This window comes from Hemiscyllium ocellatum, chromosome 9, assembly GCF_020745735.1.
Source record: "Hemiscyllium ocellatum isolate sHemOce1 chromosome 9, sHemOce1.pat.X.cur, whole genome shotgun sequence".
In the NCBI taxonomy this organism is placed as follows: Eukaryota; Metazoa; Chordata; class Chondrichthyes; order Orectolobiformes; family Hemiscylliidae; genus Hemiscyllium; species Hemiscyllium ocellatum.
In genome coordinates, this window is record NC_083409.1 from 92,753,695 (window position 1) to 92,777,612 (window position 23,918).

Sequence of the window (23,918 nt, forward strand, 5' to 3'; positions counted from 1 at the left end):
AATAACTTTTGTATGTTACTTCTAAATTGTCAAGAAGACTTCCTGGACTCTCTTTCTTAAGGCCATATCTACGTCTAGATTGGCACACCATCCAAAATAGGAGCTTTTTATTTGTGCAGAGAAACAGATCCTGCAATCAGGAATGCTGTATAGTGCATAGATGAGGTCATGTTAGTCTGGAGGTATCAAAACAGCTGAAATATTTGACCCCACCACTACATTTCCATGGGCTTTAAGGGTAAACTTTGTGTTTAAAAGCTTTGTTTTGTTAAGTGTACTGAAAGTAAGCTGACAATACCTTATGCCTAAAGATAAATTGCAACCCATTTTGCTGATTTATGCACTGTATGTGGTATTAATATTGATAGCAGAACAACAATAACATAATAAGAAAATGTTCTAACTTGAGCATTGACTTTCTTTCATCTTATAGAGTCATAGAGATGTACAGCACGGATCTTAATTTAAATATCATGTTACACGTTAGAGGTTAATGAGTTGCTTAAATTCAACTGGTTGTTTACAGTTTAAATGTTTGAAATGTCACAATTTTGAGGTTGCTCCAAGAAACTGTGCCAAAACCATCCAGATTATAAGCTCTTATTAAACTATCCCTGTAATATTAGAGTGCAGCTGTGACTGATTCAATTTAGGTTCAAATACAATGTTAAGACTGACTTGACTACTGAAGAATGTTGCTAAGGAATGGAGATACTTTACGATAATTACCTTGACTCCAACCTACCTTTCAACAGAAGCTGAATGCAGAAGTCATTAGGAGTGAGAAGCATTAGTCACTAACTCATAGTCCCCACTCTCTCAAACCTTTCTTCTGGAATATGCCAGTTTCTTACACTTTTTATCCTCATTCTTTAATTTGGAGTCGCTGCGATGACTGTCATTGTGGTATCGAGCAGTGAAGACCCAGGCAGACTACTGCCACCAATCCTGCTTCCACCATCTTTAACCAAAATCAATTAACCAAATTCAACTAAAAACAAGACCAGTAGTGCCTAAAGGGCATTGTAACAAAGGTCAAAGATCACCAAGGAAATTTACAAGATATAAACTAAAATATTCTTCTTGGAGGTGAGAATGCACGCTATTCCCCATGGTGCCCACTGCCCATGGAAAGCCTGAATAATACAATCAGACACTACTTGCTCACTCTCCAAGAAATCCCCCTTTATATGCTGAGTCTAATATGTATTGGTAGAGGAGTCTAATGAGAAGAGTAACTTTTCTTAAAGATAAGATGCAATATTCCATGCTAACAATAGGTAAAGGTTACATTGACTCTCTAGACATAATTACAAAGACCACCAGGAACCAGAGTTGACTCAACTCTATCTGTTGAGTCCTCCTGCTAGTCTTCTTTTTCTCCAGCTGTGTGATGTCATCAGATTGAGTGGAACTTAATGCAGATGCAGTGGCTCAGTGGTTAGCACTGCTGCCTCATGCACTAGGGACCTGAGGTTTGATTCCACCCTTGGCTGACTATCTGTGTGAAGTTTGCACATTCTACCTGTGTCTGCATGGGTTTCCTCTTGTTATCTGGTTTCCTCCCACAGTCCAAGGATATGCGGCTTAGGTGGGCTGCCTTTATTCCTGAAGGGCTTTTGCCCGAAACGCGATTTCGCTGCTCGTTGGATGCTGCCTGAACTGCTGTGCTCTTCCAGCACCACTGATCTAGAGATGCTAAAATCCAAATAATGTCCAGGGATGCGAAGGTTAGGAGGGGTAACCATGTGAAATGAAGGGATGGGGCAGGGTGTCTTCGCCGGGTTGATGTGGACTTAATGGGCTGAACAGCCTGTTTCCACACTGTAGAGACTCTTTTCCCCACTCTTTATAATCCATTTTGAGACTTGAAATGTAATTCTTTTGAATTTGGAATGCTTCAGAGTTATTCTCATAAAAACCTTTAAAATTCTGTAAGATTGCATTATTTTTATAATATTCTTTACTCAAAGTGAATAAATTACATTTTGATATCTGTACACTTTAATTTTCATGCATAAGACAGGATATATGACCCAAATCAGGTTTTCCTCATGGCCCCAATTGTATCCACTTACATTCCACTTTTCCAGAAATGATGGCATTACTCACTGAAGGCCAACATTTTTATTAAATTAGGCCATGGTGTTTGGCCTAACCTTCTGGTCATGCCATTTTAAGAAATTATGAATAATTATTTTTAACTATCTGCGGAAAGTATTTGCAATTGATTTTATCTGCATTCTTTAACCTGACATATTGGTCATTCAATTTATTGACAGATTTGTTTCCCCTGATGGATGTCTCTAATATGTGTACAATAATGAGAAATATTGCTCTGATTTACACCCATGAATTTTTAAGGCTGCAGAAAGATTTCAGCTTAAGACAATACAAATTTGTGGCTTGTTAGAATTTTCCAATTTCTCACTTTTGTCTGGCTCAATTGATAGAAAGGGTAATTTAATCACAGATTGGTCGAAGCAACTTTTGTAATTGATGTTTTTTGACCAGATTAATTTACATTCCAGGTGTCTCAAGTGTGCCGATGCTCCTTGTCAGAAGAGCTGTCCGACTAATCTGGACATAAAGTCATTTATCACAAGCATTGCAAATAAGGTAGGTATATTTGTCTATCTGTAAAAGATAAATGATGTGAAATCGAGCTTAATCAAAATTACAGGGAGGAGAAAGTGAGGACTGCAGATGCTGAATCTCAGAGTTGTGAGTGTAGTGCTGGAAAAGCACAATAGGTCAGGCAGCATCCGAGGAGCAGGGGAATCAACGTTTCGGACATAAGCCCTTCATTCCTGGTGAAGGGATTATGTCCGAAACATCAATTCTCCTGCTCCTCGGATGCTGCCTGACCTGCTGTGCTTTTCCAGCACTACACTCTTAACCAAAATTACAGCCCTAAAGCAAAACTGCAATAGCTTAAGTTCAGGAGATTAGCTTTCAATTTCCACAAGGTGGTGTTTGGGATGGTACATGTACTTCATTTTTGTACCAAAGATTGAATATCGTGCTCATGATGTTAGAGTTCACATGGACTTAAAAACCTTGTGGTGTTAAAAATTCACTTTTGTATAAAAATCTAAACCAGATGTGATCCCTTCAATTATATGAGAAGTGTGGATATTATGTTGCTTCATTTTTATTTATCCAAGCTGATTAAATATGAAATCTAGTACATGATAAACAAAATCCTTGAATCAATTCAAGTAAGTAGTTTTAAATCTTTGAATAAACTTACAGTATTAAAATAGGAAAAAAGGTCAGGACAATTTTCATCAATAATATATATTAGCTCCCCAACAATGTTACATACTCATAATCTCCCCTTTCAAACCATAAAGCTGAAGCTACCCAAGAATATGTATCTCAATATAACGCCATTGCAAAGACAATCCTGGATAACCCTGGGAAGCCATCATGATCTAATAAAGATTTGCAGATAACGTCTTTTCGCTCTCCTCTGCGAGTTTGAATAATCTTTTTAACCTCATGACGATACTGTCACTTTAAAAAGTTATTTTGTTCTTGATTTTTTTGAAGAGAGGTTGTAAAGGTGGAGGTGACGAACTGGTTAATGAAGATGGCTTAAGTAAACAGCTTGGAGGGCTTTGGGTCTCCTGAATGGGTGTAGCCAGCTTTCTCAGACCAGGCTTTCTGTTTTTTTTAATTTTAGCATCAGAGGCTATTTGGGGTCTCGGGAGAGTTGGAAGCTTCAGGGAATAATTCCTGGCTGTTGCTTTCTTTGAAATTTCTCTTGATGTTTTTTCTTCCTGTTTTGGAGAACAGCATGTAAGAATCTGTGTCTGAATTTACCTTATTGCCCAGGGGTGTGTTTGTGAGATATTACTATATTGGAACAGTTAATTAGTAATAGGTACTGCATTTATTATTCGCTTAAGCTTTCCGGTAGTTAAGTTATTCTAAATTCACCTTTCTTTTATTTGTATTTTAACTTTCATGTTTAAATAAATGTGTTTTGCTTCATGCCGAATAGTTTGACCAGTCGCATCACATCTGGAACTTCACTTACCTTTAAAATAGGGAAAAGTTAGGATCTAGGCAACATTCTTAAAATGTTTTGAGGGGGTCTGGTCTGGTCCATAGCAACCTGAACATTTGGTTTCACAAGTACACTGACATAGCCCCTTTGTGATATCAGACAACTTCTTTGACACCAGTGCTAGATAAAATAAAACTTCCTTTGGTTAACTGTTAGGATGACAAACACCATTATCTTTTGGCCTTCTGTGACAAACATTGTTCCCTCGCCACTAAGTCCATCCCCCTGCCAGGCACTTAAGCTGCCTGTCCAGTCTATTTGCAGTCACAGTGTCCTACATGTCTCTTAAGTTGAACTTTCAACCCAATCTTCACTCTGTCATCAAGGCCTCTTGCTTTCAACCAGTTCATATTTCTGACCTGTTTCTTTGCCTCAGCCTGTCTGCCTCTGAAATCTTTATCCACTTTTTGCACCTCCTGTCTTGTCTCATGGCCAGAGGGCATGTAGAGAAATCCCAGAGGATACTGTTCTCTTCTACGTTGACATGCTAAATTATTGCCTTCAAAACTAGACAATCTTGGATCACCTGGTCAAATTGTTGAAACTGATCACATGATTACAATTCCAGAGTCTTTAGCTAAAGCTGATCCAAAGACCATGAGCTGTCTGCTCCCAGTCAACTCTGAACAAAGGAAAATCATGAAGGGCCATTGTATCATTTGCCAGGGAGGAAAAGGTACACTGTTATCCCACCAAAATGAACAAAAGGAAACTTTGTTTTATCCGGCACTGGGTGTCAGCACCTGAAAGTCCTGTCTATATCATATGACTGAAATCTGAGCTTGCTAATTGCGTTAAGGTACAGTTTTGGAATCGTACACAATGGGTGGATTAACATCTGAAGAAGTTTAGCTTCAGACCTTAGAAGCTGGAATAGCGTCATAGAGATGTACAGCACGGAAACAGAGCCTTCAGTCCAACCTGTCCATGCCGAACAGATCCCAACCCAACCTAGTCCCTGTTCTCCATCCCACTCTCTCTTGCTTTCTCTTGCTTCCTCTCTCTCTCACTAAATTATTATTTTACTGAACTAATACTTTAAGTTAAAAATCACACAACTCCAGGTTATAATCCTACGTATTTATTTGGAAGCTCTAACTTTCGGACCGCTGCTCCTTCATTAAGCAATTGATGAAGGAGCAGTGCTCTGAAAGCTAGTGCTTCCAAATAAACTGCTGGACTTTAACCTGATGTGTGATTTTTTTACTTGGTACACCCCAGTCCAAAGCATAATAATTTAAGGAATGTGAGTTCAAATACCATTGGAGAAATTTGAGAATTTGAAAGCAATTGAAATAAAATCTGAAAATGAAGACTTCATATTTGTAATATCAACTATAGAGATGCTGGAAAGGTGAAAACTCATCTTATTCTCTGCCTTTTTATTGAAAGAATCTTCAACTTAGTGTGACTCCACGCCCACTAAAGTGCAGTCGATTTTAAGTGCAATCTGACTTGACCCATCAAGCCATTCAGTTCTTAAACCACTGCACAGTGACGTAAAATTATGAAATCCCTACAGTGTGGAAAGCCATTCGGCCCATCGAGGTCCACAGTGACCCTTCAAAGAGCGTCCCACCCAGACCCACCCATCCCTATTACTCTGCATTTGCCATGGCTAAACCACCTATCCTGCATAATAGGGACTATGGACAATTTAGCATGGCTAATCCACCTAACCTCCATTTCTTTAGACTGTGGGAGAAAACCAGAGCACCCGGAGGAAACCCATGCAGACTCAGGGAGAATGTGGAAGCTCCATACTGACAGTTGCTCAGGGGTGGGATCAAATCCAGGTCCATGGTGCTATGAGGCAGGAGTGCTCATCACTGAGCCACTATGTAGCCCTAAGATGAAGGCCCATTGCTACTTCTCAGCAAATAAAGATTGACAATAGAGGCATGCCAGTGATACGCATGATTCAAGAATGAAGTAAGAAAAATCTTGGACAGAATTTGGCATTACAGACTGTGCAGGGAAAATCAGTGTCAGAATGCAAGGTAAAACTGAGCTTCTTAGAAAAAAAATACATGGAAGAGCTCGAGATGAGATCAAATAAATTAAAGAGGACAACACTTTTGTTAAGAGGATGTAACCATCAAAGATAGGTAATATAAACTTACAAAAGGCAAAAAGCTATTACTTTGATGATTTAAAAGAAGTAAGATATTTGATTGCTTCTTGGGAATCTTTCTTGCCTTGCTATGTGGAATTTATTTTATGACCCATTACTATTGTCATAGTTCTGTAGTTTTATGTTGGTTATAATTTATTTCATGTTAATGAGCAAACCGTTGACCATTAATAGTATTTCTGACTTTGATTTCTGGTAAATTTGATTTTGTTTTCACATGTAGAAAGCTATCTCTTCAATCAAAAGTTTAAAATCCTAATCTTATCTGACTGTGACTTATTTTAGCTGTAACTAAATAACTTTTGCAGTTGATCAAAGTGAGGCAAATTGACAATGGTTTTTGATATAATTCAAAGAAGAATTTTAACATCTGATTAACATAAGGGCCCCCTGTTGATGGAATTCCATGCTTTTTAAAAATAAAGTCATTTAAATGTTGAAAGGAAAATTCAACATAATGAAAACAACCAGCTAATTTTTTGAAGAATTAAAGTACATTTTAATTTTTCATTGTAGTAAATGATATTTCTGTAACAATAGAAATATTGTATACCAGGGATGCCCAGGGCAATGACAGTGCCTCAAGCACATCCCAACTGAGATTTGGTATTAATAAGGAATTGAAACTCAGACTTGCCTTATCTCTTCACTTCAATGATGAACCAAATTTTTTTTTTAATTCTTTTTTCTGTGAAAGAAGTGTCGGATTTTTTGATAGATCTGTCGATGAAACAATTGAACAGATATTCAACACGATTATGAATGTAAAGAATTGAGGAATAAAGTATTGTAACCATCAGATGGTTCCAACTATCTTGTCAGTGAAATGTAATGTAATACGGCTGTTTACTATTCTTATCACAAAGGTCTGCCATTGCTATCCTGCTATTTTGACTCTTTTCTTTTTTGAGTCTTCCTGTGCCATCCCCACCTTCTCTTTGGACTTGGAATCTGTTTTTGCCACATGATACCATTCAATTTGCCTCAGAAGGTAGCAATCTTTAGCCATGCCACACAAACACTGTTTTATTTCAATCTTTGAAATATAATTACTGTGCAGAAGGTTAACTTAATTAATTTAGTGTACATCACTCTCAGCTCACCTAGTATTTCCCTTACACAATACATTTCAAAGCTCTCAGCTTACCTTATGTTCTTTTGTTGGAATCGATGTTCAGTGTTATTCAGAAGTGTCAATTGAACACTGATGTCACACACTTTACTTTTTCCATCTTGGGCTACATCTTTCCATCTTCAGACCTTTCCCAGCCGATTAACAAACACATTCAGCTTCAGCGTTACAGTTCTTTATTTCTTTCGATAACCCATTTCACTGGGGGCGCACAATTTACAGATATATTAATGTTTCCAAACCTTACTCTCAAAGTTCATGTCCTAAACTTTACCATCATAGTCTTAGGCTCTTTGCTTCTTGAAAGGCATATGCTTTACCTTCAGAAATTTAATATGGAACTTGACCTTTTACTGCCATGAAAAACTAACACTGATCCTTAGCATTTACATTTGTGTTCCCTAAGAGATGTACGTGTAAGTTTGTCTCTTTACAAAAAATGAAAATCACCTTATTATCCAAATATTTCCAATTGTAAGAATAAACAATTCTTAATTATGGCAATAATGGTCGCAGATCACTCACGAGTCTTACAATATGATGTAATTCATTGTTACCTGCATGTAACAATATTTTAGTTTTTATGAAGAGATGTGATCAAAATATTATGACCTTATAGAAGTTTACAAAATCATGAGGGGTATAGATAGGGTTGATGGTAGGTGACTTTTCCCTAGGTGGGGGATTTCAAGAGTAGAGACCACGTTGTTAAGATGAGAGGAGAGAGATTTAAAAAAGGTATGAGGGGCAAATTGTTTACACAGGACCAATGAACTTCCTGAGGAATGTGGATGTACAATTGCAATGTTTAAAAGACATTTGGATAAATACATTAAAAGGAAAGGTTTGGAGGCAGGTGGGACTAGTTTAGTTTGAGATTATGTTCGGCTTGGGCTGGTCGGACCAAAGGGTCTGTTTCCGTGCTGTGTAACTCTACGACTTTATGACTCTATTATGTGAATCTATTTGTCCTGTGATATATATCCTGATACACCCTGCACTTCAATACAAAGGACACCTTTCTAAAGAAAATGCATTGGGTGCAACACCAACAGTATTGCAACTGCATGAAGTAGAAAGTATGGATCAATTTGTATAGCCTGGAGAGAATTTGCATGACCTAGTTTGTGTGTAGAACAGGATTACTTCATGTACTGCCACTGCATATGCATCTTCCCAAGGCTCATGTACTCAGTATTGCATGTGTCATGTTTGTTCCAGGGACCACAACCACTCATCATCCCAAACTTCCCTTTGCCTCATTGTAGGGAAATCCAGCTCCTCCCAGACAGATGTCTTCAGAACTCCTCGACTGACCTACACTGCACTGCTGGCACTGACTGTCACCAACCCCCTGCAGCAGTGTAATGGGATGAGTCCATTTTCACCCTGTTCAGGATTCCGCCCCTTTGACTTTGACATCTTACCATTTGCTTGAAAAAACAAGTCGTGTATTTGGCACGTAAGCAGCTGGCATGTGTGGCAGCTGTAATGTTGATGTAAGTCAGTGCCAACCTTGGAACAAAATATGCCCTCACTGAAATGTTTTACAAGGGCATAGATGATACAATATAAATATGGATTCTACCTTCTTCAACATAAATACATTTTAATATACATAAATGAGGATATATACGCCTGTATTTATGTTGCATTTTGGTATATAAACCTATCTGGTTGTCTTCTAAATTTGTTTTGGACCATGTTCATTTCAAATTATGATGCAAAGCGATGCTCATTTCAATTCCTGCATCAGCTGAGACTACCACAAAGGACTTTCCCTCTCAACCTCTCCCCTTGCCTGAGGGGTGGTAACCCTCACATTAAACCACCACCTGTTCTCTCTCTCTAATGCGAGAGCAGTCTATGGTCTTGTTGGACTACTGCAACTTTTTATCTTCATGTTCTGGTCAGCTTCCCTATTTTTATGTTGTTACAGCTTTTAAAACAAATCTTTACTCTGTAAATAGCAACTTTTTTTTCCTGATATTCTCATAAGATACCTTTCTTTGATTTAAATGTTATTAATGAGCAGTAGGTTGATATGTTTACTCAGACCATTTATGCTTGATCAGCTAATTTCATTGTTTTATATGTTGCTTAATTAATAGAACTACTATGGAGCTGCCAAAGCTATTCTGTCTGACAACCCCCTTGGTCTAACTTGTGGGATGGTATGCCCAACCTCTGACCTCTGTGTGGGAGGGTGCAATTTACATGCAACTGAAGAAGGAGCGATTAACATAGGTGGATTACAACAGTTTGCCGTAGAGGTACGTAAAGAGTATCCCACCATTGTAAATACGATTATTCAGTGAACATTTATGAATTTATATTATAATAAATTTATATTCCATGAATTAAGAATCATGTTCTTAATATAGCCAATCACTGAATTGAACAAAAACAGTGACTTTCATGTCATGAAAGCACTGGACATTTTCTGATAAAATTTTGTGTCATGTGTTCTGATTTAGCAGCATTAAGTATTTACTGTGTGTTGGTTTCATTTCATGCTATTTATTCTAAAGAGCTACATTGTTGGGACAGATACCATATGTACATTTAATATGCTTCATAAAAAATGGCTCACCTGTTTAGAGAAGCAGATATAAAACGTAGGAGACAACGTTGCTTTATTAATATATATTTCTTTCTGGAATGGCCAGATCTAATCAAACAGTGGCTTTATGGAGTTAATATTTAAGAAAAGAATTCTGACAACTATTTTTCCTGATTGATCAATTTTTGACAGTTGGCTAATGGATCAACATTGATTGTGTATATTTCCTCCTGACTTGTTTGAAATAAAATCTAAAAGTAAATTACTGTACCCTGAGGAATGATGTGGTGAAAACATTTTCCTTTTTGACAATTGCACAGAGGGTGAAATGGATTGTGAATGTTTGTGAAAGTTAAGATAACTCTTGGGTTGTGGAGAAAAAAAAATACTCTTATCTACTTCTGGTAAGCCATTGTTGAAATAATCTGGATTTGCTGGCTAACACAATCAAAATACTTGTAACCGCTATATGGACTATAATCACAATGCTGGAATTAATATTGTGAAATTGCTGAGCAGCCAGCCTAACCAGAGGATCTAGACATAACTAGTACTTTTTGTTTGGCTTCATGAAGCAAACTATTGTGTGCTATAAGATAGAAATTAATGTCCACAAACGAATTGCTTATCACATTCAACCAAATTTATCTTTCTATTTTAATGGAGACACTAATGCATTCAAAATAAACTGGTTAAAGCCTGTGCCAAATCATTTAGTTGGAACACATTAAGCATTCATATATTAATAATCACCAAAAGTAATTTAGACCCTGCTTTATTTTGACAAGAGCTTCCTTCACAGTAAATTATACAGTGCTTTTAGAGATTACTTCAACTTCTCCAGAATTTCTGCTGTTTAGAAGGCTCTGCACATTTAAATGAAGATCATAATGAAAACTCTCTGTATGAATCTTGTACTAGCTTATGGCAAGGTTCAGCATATTTATTTAGTCTTATATTATTGATGGCAGAGGAAAAAGATAGGCTTTTGCAGAACATGCTGACATAACATGTGATGGAGTACCTCGCACCAAAACCAGTGATAGTATTAATGACAACTGTAGGGTGTCTGTTATTGCAGATGTGGTGCTTTTGACAGTGAACGTCTGTCACCTAATACCGGTAAAGTAGTGATGATTGTGGCTGCCTATTGTGCAGCTAGTCCGTCTGCATGATAAATGTCAGATTCAGTATTAGAAATATAGGCTTACATAAAGAAAGAAGATTAGGCTTATAATAGGTGTCATAGTTGTGATACATCCAATAGCAAAATGAATAGTGTTTAGAGAAGAAGTACAAGTAATAACTTGGACTTGATTTGTGACTTTAGTCTGTCTTATAATAAGGTTAGTAGTTCTCTTAAAACTAGAAAGGATTAGTAATGAAGCATTTTAGTTTCATTACTTCATTCGATATACTACATTTGTGGATTATACTTAAGGCTATCAATCGCTATTTTCTCATGGAGCTGTAGCTTCTCCACATAGTCTGCTATGGCTCTCCATTCAGTCATTTGTAATAAATGTCAAAAAAATGCAAGGATCTTGAATGGTCCAGAAAGTTCAAGTTACCACTTGCTGGTTTGTGGAGAATGGCATGAAAGAGTCAAGCATGAAAAACAGGCTAACGTAATTCTCACAGGACACTGCTCAAAAATGCACTCCATCTTTGTGCCGAACCCTAGCCCTGTCCAGAATAAACACAGACACTTGGGACATGTGATTACCAGGATAAGTGACGGGAGGCTACTGGCTACACTTAGGAAAAAACCAAGTAGTCTGAGGCCTTGTTTTGGGGACCAGCAAATCGTACAAGTATGGCAAGTATTATTGATCATGAGGAACTCTAATTATGACAAATGTGATTCCCAATTATCATTGTGTTTCACAGTCAGTATGTTAGTGCATCTGTTACAAACATGATCATAATATCGTCACTATATCATAGAATGTAGCCTGATTGTATAAAAGTCTCAAACACTCAAAAGACTTACTCAGAGATCACACAAAGCAATGGTATGCCACCACAAGCATTCTTATTTGTTGTTGCTAATATCTTAAGTTTAGCCCAGTTGCTGATGTACTCAAAAAATATAATGATTGTATATAATGTTGAGTTGTGATAAATGTCTGTTGGATTCTTCAACACCATGTTATTCATGCCTAGATACTTATGTTATGGGGAGAACGCAAGTTTTGATACATTACATGTAATATCCTGCTAGAAACAAAACTAACTGACTCAAAATCTTGGTAGGCATTTGGAGAACTAATTGTCGATGAACTGAACAATAGTCATGATCTGAGAAATTGTTTCTGTGAGCACGGACAACTGTAGAAATTGAAAGATGGAGCAGACTTGCAAAAAGATAGAGCTAATTTCAATTTCATTAACATCCAAGGTAAAATAAAAAAGAGTGTCTTTGCTTCAAAGTAAAACAATTGAATTTACAAATGCAAGGACTACTAAAGGTTACACAGTGAGCATGCAATTCTCTTGAAATGAAACAAGAGTCTGCAGTTAAGATTTTATAAAAACACCAGTTCAAAGGTCCTAATTGCACAGCTCCACAGTGCTCCTAAAAGAAAATATAGTTTTTTTTAGATTAGATTACTAATCTAAAATACAAAAAGGTTGATTTTCTATATGAAGAAGTTTTGTAATGTTCAGACATTGCCTGGCTCTGCCATTTTCTTCCTTCAGATTAGCAATAAAATTTGAAAAAGCTCATGTGATGTCATCATTCCTTATTTGGCATGAACACCACTAACAGGCATAAACTGCATCGACAAGTCTGCAGTACTTGAATTAGAAGCCTATAATTCTTAAAGTAACATTTTCCAAGGAAACTGGGCTATTAAAGGAGTGACAACATGAAAAATGAAGGGAAACACAACCAAAAAAGGGGGACAAGATATAGTGAGAGAGAAGTAAAACCAGTAAAAGAAATAAGCAAACATCGCACTGCCCTTGACTTTCATATTTTTTAAAAAAGGCAGAAACCTACAAAGAGAAATAATACACAAAATCTTAATTACGCACTGGACGTCTGTTCACACATTTACAGAATTACGGTTGTGTTGGTTTGGTAATAGAGACTGAGACAACTTGCTCAGCCCCACAGCAAGTTTCATATCATCAAACTTGACATGATTCATACTTAACGAGAAAACATAAGATTCTTCACATATGTATCACAATGTTGCATCCAGGAAAATGACCCAGAGGTAGGATAGTGTAGGCAAAACAGCATGTACGCTATGTGACAAAGTTTCAGATCTCTCTACTTCCATACTGATTGGTACCTGTATATCCAGTCTTGTCTTCCTAACATCACAATATATTTCAGTAATGCAACTGCATTTTAATAGCTAAACACAGACATATTCAAGTATGATGCTGAAAAGTGTGGTTGAATTGCTATCTGACATTTAATCCTTAATGTAGAAATAAATTCAAAGAATAAGAAGAGTTAATGACTAGATGAGCACCTACAACTGAAAAAGTTAGCTTTTTTTTTAGAATACATTTCCTGACTTCATAATCATATAAGGAGCATGAAAAGTGGAATAGTACTTGATTTTTATCAATACTTCTTTGCTGACTATTTTCAAAACTTCAAAATATCAAAGCTAGTATATATTATCTAAAAATGTTGTTAAGACAATTTGGTGTATTAAGCTTTATCTAAAAATAACAGTGTGGAGAGCGCTGGTGTTGAACTGGGGTTAGACTGGGGTTCCATGCGTGAGTTCATGGAATGCCCTGCCAGTAGCAGTGGTGGACTCTCCCTCTTTATGGGCATTTAAACGGGCATTGGATAGGCATATGGAGGATAGTGGGCTAGTGTAGGTTAGGTGAGCTTGGGTCAGCGCAACATTGAGGGCCAAAGGGCCTGTACTGCGCTGTATTTTTTGATGTTCTATGTTCTAGACAAGGTCAGAAGTCACACAACTCCAGGTTATAGTCCAGCAGGTTTATTTGAAACCATAAGCTTTCAGACCAGTGTCCCTTTACCTGACAAAGGAGCAGAGCTCTAAAAGATTTTAAATAAACTTGTTGGACTTTAACCTGGTGTTGTGTGACTAGCAAAAATCACAAGACAGCAAATTCTGGAATTTCTCTTTAAACCTCTCTACCTCTCACTCCACTAACAGAGATATCATTTGAAGTCTACCTCTTTGAAACAAGCTTTTGGTCACTTCTCTTAATTCAGTTTTACATGGCTCTGTGACACATTTTGATGGATCACCATCCCGTGGTGACACATTTTGACTGATTACCCTCCTGTGAAGTCCCTTGCTACATTAAAGGCAACATTTAAATGCTGGTTATTGCCTTTTAATATAATCAAAGTAAATATTTATTGAAACAGTGAGACGGGGTTTAAGTTTGCAATTCTATCACACTGTTCTTAGCGCAATGTCTATTATTTTATGCTCAGTTACATTACTGACTGTATCTCACACTGAACTTTGTAACTGGAGAAGCCTAGATGGCTTATATGCCAATAGTTGGATTACTGTACCCTGATGTTAATTTTCAATATTGTAAGTACGCAAGTTTCAGTTTTTTCCAGAAACCTAACTGGAACTACCCAAGAACTTTTGAAATATGCTTTTACAGGTGCTAGACTGCTTGCAACAGAATGTCACAATTTTTGCTTCAGGCACTGTAGAATGTCCAATTTTAAATCTTATTCCCAATTTATGTTGCCACATTAATGACAATACATACCAAAATTTACATTTCACTGACACAGAAGTGCTAACATAACTGCAGCTTGAGAGCTCTTCTGGACACATAGTCACCTTCATAACTGCTCATTGTCACAGAGGGTTTACATGCTGTTTGACAGACTCACTTAGTTCCAATCAACCTGTACCTCAGTACCATCACTAATGGAATTATCAAGATGAAGAAATTAACATCATGTTCCCCAGAGGAATAGAAACCTCTCGATTAGAATCTGGTGAAACATGCTATTACTGGGGAGGTGAGGATAACATGGATGCTTTGTTCACTGAGATCAAATAGCTCTTTCATGCTTAGTACTTAGATGTTTCTGCTTGTTCCCCGAACTCAACATTCAAAGCATAATTTACATGCATGAGGTTACTTCAAAGCCTTTTGACCTCTGATGTTTAACCTTTAAAGTGAATCAATAGTTTTGGAGACACTAATATGATGATACGTGCAAAGTTGCTCACCAAAATATTTTTCCATAATTGATTGGTTTGTCTGTATGTGAATGCGAATGAGCAATAGACATGGAATGCATGCTTAACACGATATATTCAATCAGTTATTCCATAATTTTCAATATTCAAACATATATTCAATCAGTGCCGTTCTTACTAAACCATTGAGGATGATTAGTTTTTCAAATGTCTTTTGATGAAACAGAACAAAGCACATTATTAATTTTAGTGTTTTGTTCTTTTCTATACTTAGGTGTTCAAAGAGATGAAAATTTATCAGATTCGTAATCCATCACTTCCACCTTCTGAAGAATTATCTAAGAGCTTCCATGCTAAAATAGCCCTGATCGGATGTGGACCTGCCAGTATCAGTTGTGCTTCTTTTTTAGCTCGATTGGGCTACTCAGACATCACAATATTTGAAAAACACGAGTATTTGGGAGGTTTAAGGTATATTTTGCACTCGTGCTTTTGTAACTGTAGTCACATTGTAAAGTCGTGCAAAGTTCTGCAAGCTGCCAGGAGTTTCATTTTGCACTTCTATCAACAATTATCATTTTCTGCATGTTAAACAATGCACTGCAAATCTAACCACTTTGTGGTTGACAAAAAAATTTGCCTTCAATTATTCACAATTTTCTCTCATTGTACTTGTACAGGAGTTAGGAAGAAACAGATCTCCTAATTATCTAATCATTATATATTTAATTGTTTAGAATTGAGCTAATAGCCGCAAATTATACCAGATCATAGATACATCTAATTGAGCCTGTTTTAGGATGTCCTTATGCTTTTACATCTTTTAGATAAATACTATAATATAGTTGCTGGGTGTATGTATTAAATTTGAATCATTTTCTTTTGTTTGATTTCCTCTTTCATGAAACTTGCATGTGTATAACAGTATTGTCGCACAAAGCAAATCTCTATATATACACGTATATGACCAATCTCCCAATACCGCTGACATTTTGGAAGATCAGAAAAGACAGATGCATGTGCTTTTCTCTTCCGGTCACTTAAGACTGCAGTTATACAGTAGCTACTAATCTGAGATCCATCGTTGCCAACTGTGATGCACAGATGGCAGAATAGATGAAGAAATCTGTGCATATAGCTATAATACAGGAACAGAGCTCCGTTCCTCCAGTTGCTAATTTTTAATATTGGGATAAAGAAACCTAACTCCAAAAAGTGTTGAAACAGATTTCAGGTAAATTCTTTTTCATTTAGATAAACGTTTCAAGGACTTTCATGGATTTAAAAGGGGATTTTCATGCACTTTTAAAATGTGAATTTTCCCAGCTCTGATTTCACAGTAAAATTATTGAAATTCAAAGCAGTGTAAAGAGAACACTAGAAGAGGTTCTGGTACTGCTTGGCTAATAGTGTGTTTTACATATTATATGTCCAAAATCGCTGTGTGTCAGTGCAAGAGTGTAGAATAACTTTATCTTAAAATGTAAGTACCATTGATTTTCTTTTACATTAAAACTTATCTTTTTAGCAAAACTTCATAATAGCCACTCATTTTAAACTGCACATTTATCATGCAATTGAGGCCTAAAAGTATATCACACAAATGTCTAAAGTGCTATACTAAATTATGTTGACAATATGTTCTGTGAAATTGTCATTAGTAGGATGTAGGACAAATCAAACATCTTTACCAATTCAGAAGGTCTGTGAAATGGTGAAACAATAGCATCGAGCTGCTTTGAATTTTAACCGATTACAATTCCATTTGTGATTATTATCAGTGTGGTGGGAAATATGGCAGTTTTTTTCTGATGACAACCTACAAAGAAAATTGCATCTAACAACAGTCTAATTACATGAATTGTAGCATTGATGAGATGCAACGCGCTTTTGTTTTGTTGACATTATGGATTAATATGCATCCTGTAACCATCCAGATTTGTCATGGTAGTTGGCTGATGAAAATATGAAAGTCAGTCGTTCCAATTTTCCACTTGTTCACTTCTAGGTGAAGAGGAGGCAGGTTTTTGAAGCCACAATATTGTTTCATGAACTTGGGGCCTGTTGAGTACAGAGTCTTAATATGAGAATGAATCTTGGAGGGGCATGAGGTCTAATGATAGGCAGAAAGGTATATAAAAAGCAAACGAATTTTCAGGGGTAATACATGTCTTGTAGCTATTTTTGCTTTAAGGTGGCACTTAGACCCTCATGAACCTTTGTGTCAGGTGTAAATATTTATTTACTATCTTAGTTGATTATCACAGTTGCTTCCTTCATTGGCACTGAAGGTCTGAAACCAGGAATAAGTGGTGAAGATGTGATAGAGAAAAAGGGGCCAAGAAGTTTGCTAAGAATGTCAAATGGCCCAAAAGATGATTGCAGCCCACTGTCCAACACCTGCACCCTAATACATGCACAGTGAAGGAGCAAATGACATTGTGGCAAATGTTGTGGATCAGTGCTTTTCTTCCCAATGACGACTAAACAGCAGCCTTAGGTGAGATCATAATTAGAACTACCTGCATCACCTTTAAGCTGCAGCACTCTTCAGAATCATCATAATCACAGCAAGTCTTGTTTTACATGGAGGTGCATGAAAGAAGGCGTGCTGAAGTGATCGGCTTTGCCTGTTTGGAGCCGCCTACCAAGCTGCCACTAACCATTTCTGCAGGCTGTGGAAAGCCCAGCAGGGAATGGCTGCGGTAACTTTTCTTTCTCAGACTCTGAGTCAGCAGAGGGGAGAATGCCAAGCTGTGCCATCTGCTGTAAGATCACCAGTGACTACCAGCAACATAAAGCTTACATAAAGCAGGGGCAGGGGTATGTCAACTGTAGCCTGGATCTTGGCTGCACCTTCTTGCAGGCATGTCACAAGTGCTGACCAAGTGAGCTGAACTTGGCATGGCACACATCATTTGCCAGCATCTGATACTTCAAAACCATTGAAGTGTTGCGCTACATCACCACTATTGCAGATTCGTGTCTGCATGTAAGGAGCCCTTTCCCTTCATCCCAGCCTCTTCTAATTGTTCAGCTTTGACAAAGGTAGCTGAGGGAATTACAATGTTTTCTGATTAGTTTCAATAAATTTTCTAGATTTTTTTTTGCCCATTCATCTTAATTTTCTCCAAAGCTATTAAATTTGAATATAGAATTTTGGTGGCAGGGATGCAGAACTGGATAACCCATGATAACAGTGTTGTGATGAGCAACTATCCCTTGCAGTTTAATTTCAATGCAGGTAACACTCCAACCTCTTGTTGCATGTTAGTTTGCATGTAACCAATGCTTAATGCATCATTTGAATGACTGCATGCCTTGGGATGAGATTTAGGTTTGGATGAGCTTCATATCTCTTTAAGCTCTAAAATAAGCAGTGAATTCTGGTTGCAGCATTTCTTGGAATCGTTTTTGCGAAAGAGCTGCAAGAAAAATAAATCACAGTGCAACTGGGGAGAGAGTGCTCCAGGGCACTTCAGTGCTGCACTTGGCATTTTGATAGAAGAGATGCAGACAATAGAGAAATGATCATCTACAAGGGGCCTGCAGACAACCTTGCAAAGACAAGGGAGTCACATAAGTGATAGGGTCAGAGGTACCTACATGACCTTATTCCATGAAGTAAATGCCCGGGGTGAAACAGCAAATAAGATTCAATGACCTAACACGGCCAGTCAAAGTCAGTGAAGATATCTTCAAAAAACACCTCTCAGTAGCTGCCATACAAAACTCTCCAACTATTTGATGCACTAGTCCAAAGTCTCATCACTTGCCTACAAACAATCTCTATCAATCATGAGCCACACCTATTATTCATAGCTGCACTAGCCCTCACACATTTAACAGTACTGCAAACCACATCTCACAACATGCACGGAGACCTAGCTATCCCATCAGATTGCTATATCCCTTAAATACATTACACCATTCTCCCTGACACACCTGGCTTTTGTTTGCAAACGTCAACAGGCCCTAATCAAAAACGGATTACTGTGGCTCCATGACCTTATCCAAGGTGGAAGAAATTATGTTTGCCATCATTGGAATGGCCATTGCTCACCTTAGGCAGCAAATTGACTTAAACCATGGAAGAAGTTGGTATAGTTATGAATGAACCTCCTTCTCACACTCCAGTTTCTTCTCTACTTATCATCTCTTCAGACTTGCAAATTACAGATGGTGGAGGACATATGAACATAAAAACTAGGAGCAGGAGTAGGCCATCTGGCTGTTCGAGCCTGCTCCACCATTCAATAAGATCATGGATGACCTTTTCATGGACTCAGTTCCACTTACTTGCCCTCTCACCATAACTCTTAATTCCTTTACTGTTCAAAAGAATGATCTATCTTAGCTTTGAAAGCATTTACTGAGGGAGCCTCAACAACAGCCAATGGGCTGAGAAGTGGCAGATGGAGTTTAATTTAGATAAACATGAGGCATTGTATTTTGGGAAAACCAATCTTAGCAGGATTTACACACTTTATGGTAAGGTCCTAGGGAGTGTTGCTGAACAAAGAGACCTTGGAGTGCAGGTGCATTGCTCCTTGAAAGTGGCATCGCAGGTAGGTAGGATAGTGAAGAAGGTGTTTGGTATGCTTTCCTATATTGGTCAGAGTACGGAGTTCAGGAGTTGGGAGGTCACGGTATGACTGTACAAGACATTGGTTAGGCCACTGTTGGAATATTGCGGGCAATTCTGGTCTCCTTCCTATCGGAAAGATGTTGTGAAACTTGAAAGGGTTCAGAAAATATTTACAAGGATGTTGCCAGGGTTGGAGGATTTCAGCTATAGGGAGAGGTTGAATAGGCTAGGGCCGTTTTCCCTGGAGCGTCGGAGGCTGAGGGTTGACCTTATAGAGGTTTATAAAATCATGAAGGGCATGGATAGGATAAATAGATAAAGTCTTTTCCCTGGGGCAGGGGAGGGCATAGGTTTAGGGTGAGAGGGGAAAGACACAAAAGAGAGCTAAGGGGCAACTTTTTCACGCAGAAGGTAGTACATGTGTGGAATGGGCTGCCAGAAGAAGTGGTGGAGGCTGGTACAATTGCAGCATTTAAAAGGCATCTAGATGGGTATATGAATGGGAAGGATTTGGAGGGATATGGGCCGGGTGCTGGCAAATGGGACTAGACTGCGTTGGGATATTTGGTTGGCAAGGACAAGTTGGACCGAAAGGTCTATTTCCCTACTGTACATCTCTATGACTCTATGAGTTTTCTGCACTGGGCAAGGAAATCCTTAGATTCACAACCTCTGGGTGAAGAAATTCCTCATCAATTCAGTCCTAAATCCGCCCACCCTAAGTTTGAGGCTACGCATTCTTGTCCGAGTTACACCTCCCAGTGGAACCATCCTCTCTACTTCGATCTGATCTATTCCCTTCATAATTTTATATTATTCTATAAGATCTCCCCTCATTCTTCTAAATTCCAATGAATATAATCCCAGTCTACTCAGTCTATTCTCATCAGCCAACCCCCTCAACTCTGGAATCAACCTAGTGAACCTCATATGCACCCCCTCTATTGCCAGTACACCCTTTCTTAAGTAAGGAGACCAAACCGCACATAGTACTCAGGTGTGGCCTCATGAGCACCCAGGAGAGAATAGATTGTGCTGCGTATTTGAACTCTGGTCCTTTAGCACTTTCCACAACAGATCACTCTATATAGACCAAGCTAACTCTCATGGAGCCTTGATGTCTGAATTTGCAGCAAGAGCCAATAAAAAGCAAATAGCAACAAATTGGTGAGGAGTGAAGGTGATGGCCTAGTGGTACTATCACTGGACTGTTGATCCAAGTAACGTCCTGGGGACCTGGGTTTGAATCCCACAATTGCAGATATTGAAATTTGAATTCAATAAATATCTGGAGTTAAGAATCTAATGATGACCATGAATCCATTGTCAATTGTTGGAAAAACCCATCTGGTTCACTAATGTCCTTTATGGAAGGGAAATTGCCATCCTTACCTGGTCTGGCCTACATGTGACTGCAGACCCACAGCCATGTGGTTGACTTTTAACTTCCCTCTGGGCAATTAGGGACAGGCAATAAATGCTACCTAACCAGTGATGCTGTCATTCCTGTGAATGAATAAAAAAAAAATTGGTCATCCATTTAAATTGAGCTGGTTAGGGAAGGGTTAGCAGGCTGGTGGTCCCCTGCAACTGAGTATATGTTCAGTTGTGTATATTCTGTAGGAGGTGTTGAGCTCCAAAATTGCACAGCTGGCATTGATTGATGTAACAAATTACCCCTGCATTTGTCTAGTAAATGCTCCTTTCGCACACAGTAGCACGTTGATGAAAATAGTGCCTGGCATGGCTTGCAGCAGAAGTAAGCATGAATGGCATAGTTACCATTTTGATGTCTACACTGGCAATCCTAGCTGCATTAAGGAGTCACATTTTGCATCCTTTGTCTCATACCAGTGGTGAACCAAACTTTTGTGCCAGGAGTTGTGAATCATTCAGCAAATGAAGGTACTGATGTACTGTTTGCATTTGGGATTCTGGTAGATCGTGAAGTGGTGCTCACAAGAATTCAGTTGTCTCATCCTGGGAAATGAAAATGTCTTCCCTCAATTGGGAATGGGGAGGTAGTCCACCAACAGATAATTAATTTGTTTTTACCACTTCATGGTGTCATTTGTACTATTCATTGATCAATCATAAAGTTTCATGATGTACAATTTTTGTACAAACTGGCTGACTTGATATTGCCTTTTCATCAGCAACTCAATAAAATAGAATAAAGCTCAATATAACCGTAGATATGCAGTAATCTCCATTCCATAGTGTTTAAAAATTGTCTCATCATACAGGTTAACACTAGGTTATTGTGCAGCAACGTACTCAATGCATTTCAACTCAAATCTATGTAATGCATATGTTTTACATTCTGTACTTTAAAGTTTAATTCTGCCTAATGATCCTTTGGAATTCAGTATTGTTTAACAGATGTATAATATTCTCACATGGACCAAAGTAATAGTTTATTTAAAATAAGTTAGTTCTCTGACTAAAACACTAGACAAAAAAGCCCATTGTATTAAACCATGTGTTACTACAATCACATAACATACTAATAATATCTTAGTTGTCTGGAGTTGTGCTACTATGCCATGCTATGAATAACCATAATTTGATTACTCATCACTGATGATGCATTCAGCGTGCAAAATGGAAGGAAATTTAAACTGGTGCTTATTTGATGTTGAAACTCAGGCATGCCATGGTTGAAAAGGATGTTTGATTTTACAGCTAGCTTGCTCTATCTGACTTTGAAGTATTTGATGCCTAAACTAACAGATGGGCCAGTAAGCCACCTTAAGGTACTTTGCAAATGAGTGAGGGAAGTTTTTTACAGGCAGTGAGTTACTTCGATCTAGAATACACTGTCTGAAAGGGAGGTGAAAGTAAACAAAAATTAATTAGAAAGAATAATTACTGGAGAAGAAAAACATGGCAGGGTGCTAGAGAAAGAGTGGGGGACTGGGACTAATTAAATAACTCTTTCAAAGAGCCTGAATTGACACAATAAGCTGTTTGACCTTCTTTTGTGCTGTAAAATGCAATGATTCAATGGTTAGCAATGTCAGTCCGACCTACCTGAGTTTTTAACAAAATGTGATACTGTGCATCTCGTGGCCTTGAAGGGTTCAGTGAGGGACTCTGCCCCTCAGTTGTAGGAAATTTAGAGGAGGTGGTAGCATCATGGTAATGTCACAAAACTGATAATATTTTGTCTCAAGCAATATACTGTGGACATGTGCTTAAATCCCACTATGGCAGATTGTGAAATTTGAAGTCAATGAGAAAACTTGCTTCAATAAAAAGCAAGTTTTAGTAGTGACCTGGTGACTATTGTTGATTTTAATTAAAGCCCATCTACATCAATAATGTTCTTTTGGGAAGGAAGTCTGCCACTACCTCATCTAGGAGAAAGTGCGGACTGCAGATGCTTGGCTCATGCCCGAAACGTCGATTCTCCTTGGATGCTGCCTGACCTGTTGCGTTTTTCCTGGCCTGTATCTGAATGTAAGCCTCAGTAATGTGGTTGACTCCTGCTGGCTTCTGAAATGGTTTAGCAAGCTACTCAGTAAGAAGATGACTAAGGATATGCACCAAATACTGGTCTTGATACTGATCCTCACATCTTGTGTAATGATATTTTACAAATGCTCTCCTAATCTGATTAGCTGCCATTCGTTGCAGTACCAACAGTTCCAGAATTCTGTAGTGGCAGCTGATAAAGTTATTAGCAGATGGAGAGGTCAGTGGTTTCTGGATTCTGCTACGTTCAGGAAATTTGGACAAGAATGGATTGGATAACTTAAGGAGTGATGGCCTGACAGATGTTGGAGACCAGACATGGCACAACCTGTGGGTCCAGATTCCATCTTGGAGCTGAGTGCTTCCTAAAGGAGGTGCCTCTTCTTCTTTCATGCTTTTTCACTGTTTGAAGAAAAACCACAGCCTGCCTTCCCCATCAACTACATAATGGCCTTGACAACACACTGTTTGGAACAATTGTTAACAAGCTCAATTGCCCATTCTTTTTTAAATGGTGGTCAGGGTGCCAATTACATTGCCTACTAGACTACTACATGATGAAAGGTCATGATGACCTGACATGCTAACTCTTTCTTTCCCCACAAGCTACCCGATGCTGAATATTTCCAGCATTCCAGCATGATGTCTGTGATCTGATATCATCACCTGGATTTTCTGTGTGCCTGGGTTTGTGGCATACTGGTAATGCCACCAGACTAGTCTTTCAGAAGCTTGGATTAATGCTTGAGGTACATATATCTGAATTCAA

At 38.1% G+C, this 23,918-nt stretch overlaps 1 protein-coding gene across 1 annotated transcript in view; it reads left to right on the forward strand.

Moving 5' to 3' along the window:
* LOC132819159 (dihydropyrimidine dehydrogenase [NADP(+)]-like) overlaps nt 1–23,918 on the forward strand; it is a 744,611-nt gene that overhangs the window by 297,212 nt on the left and 423,481 nt on the right. The window contains exons 4-6 of the mRNA XM_060830572.1: nt 2,532–2,619; nt 9,453–9,614; nt 15,359–15,555. Coding sequence (XP_060686555.1) covers nt 2,532–2,619; nt 9,453–9,614; nt 15,359–15,555 — 447 coding nt within the window. The remainder of the gene's footprint in view (nt 1–2,531; nt 2,620–9,452; nt 9,615–15,358; nt 15,556–23,918) is intronic.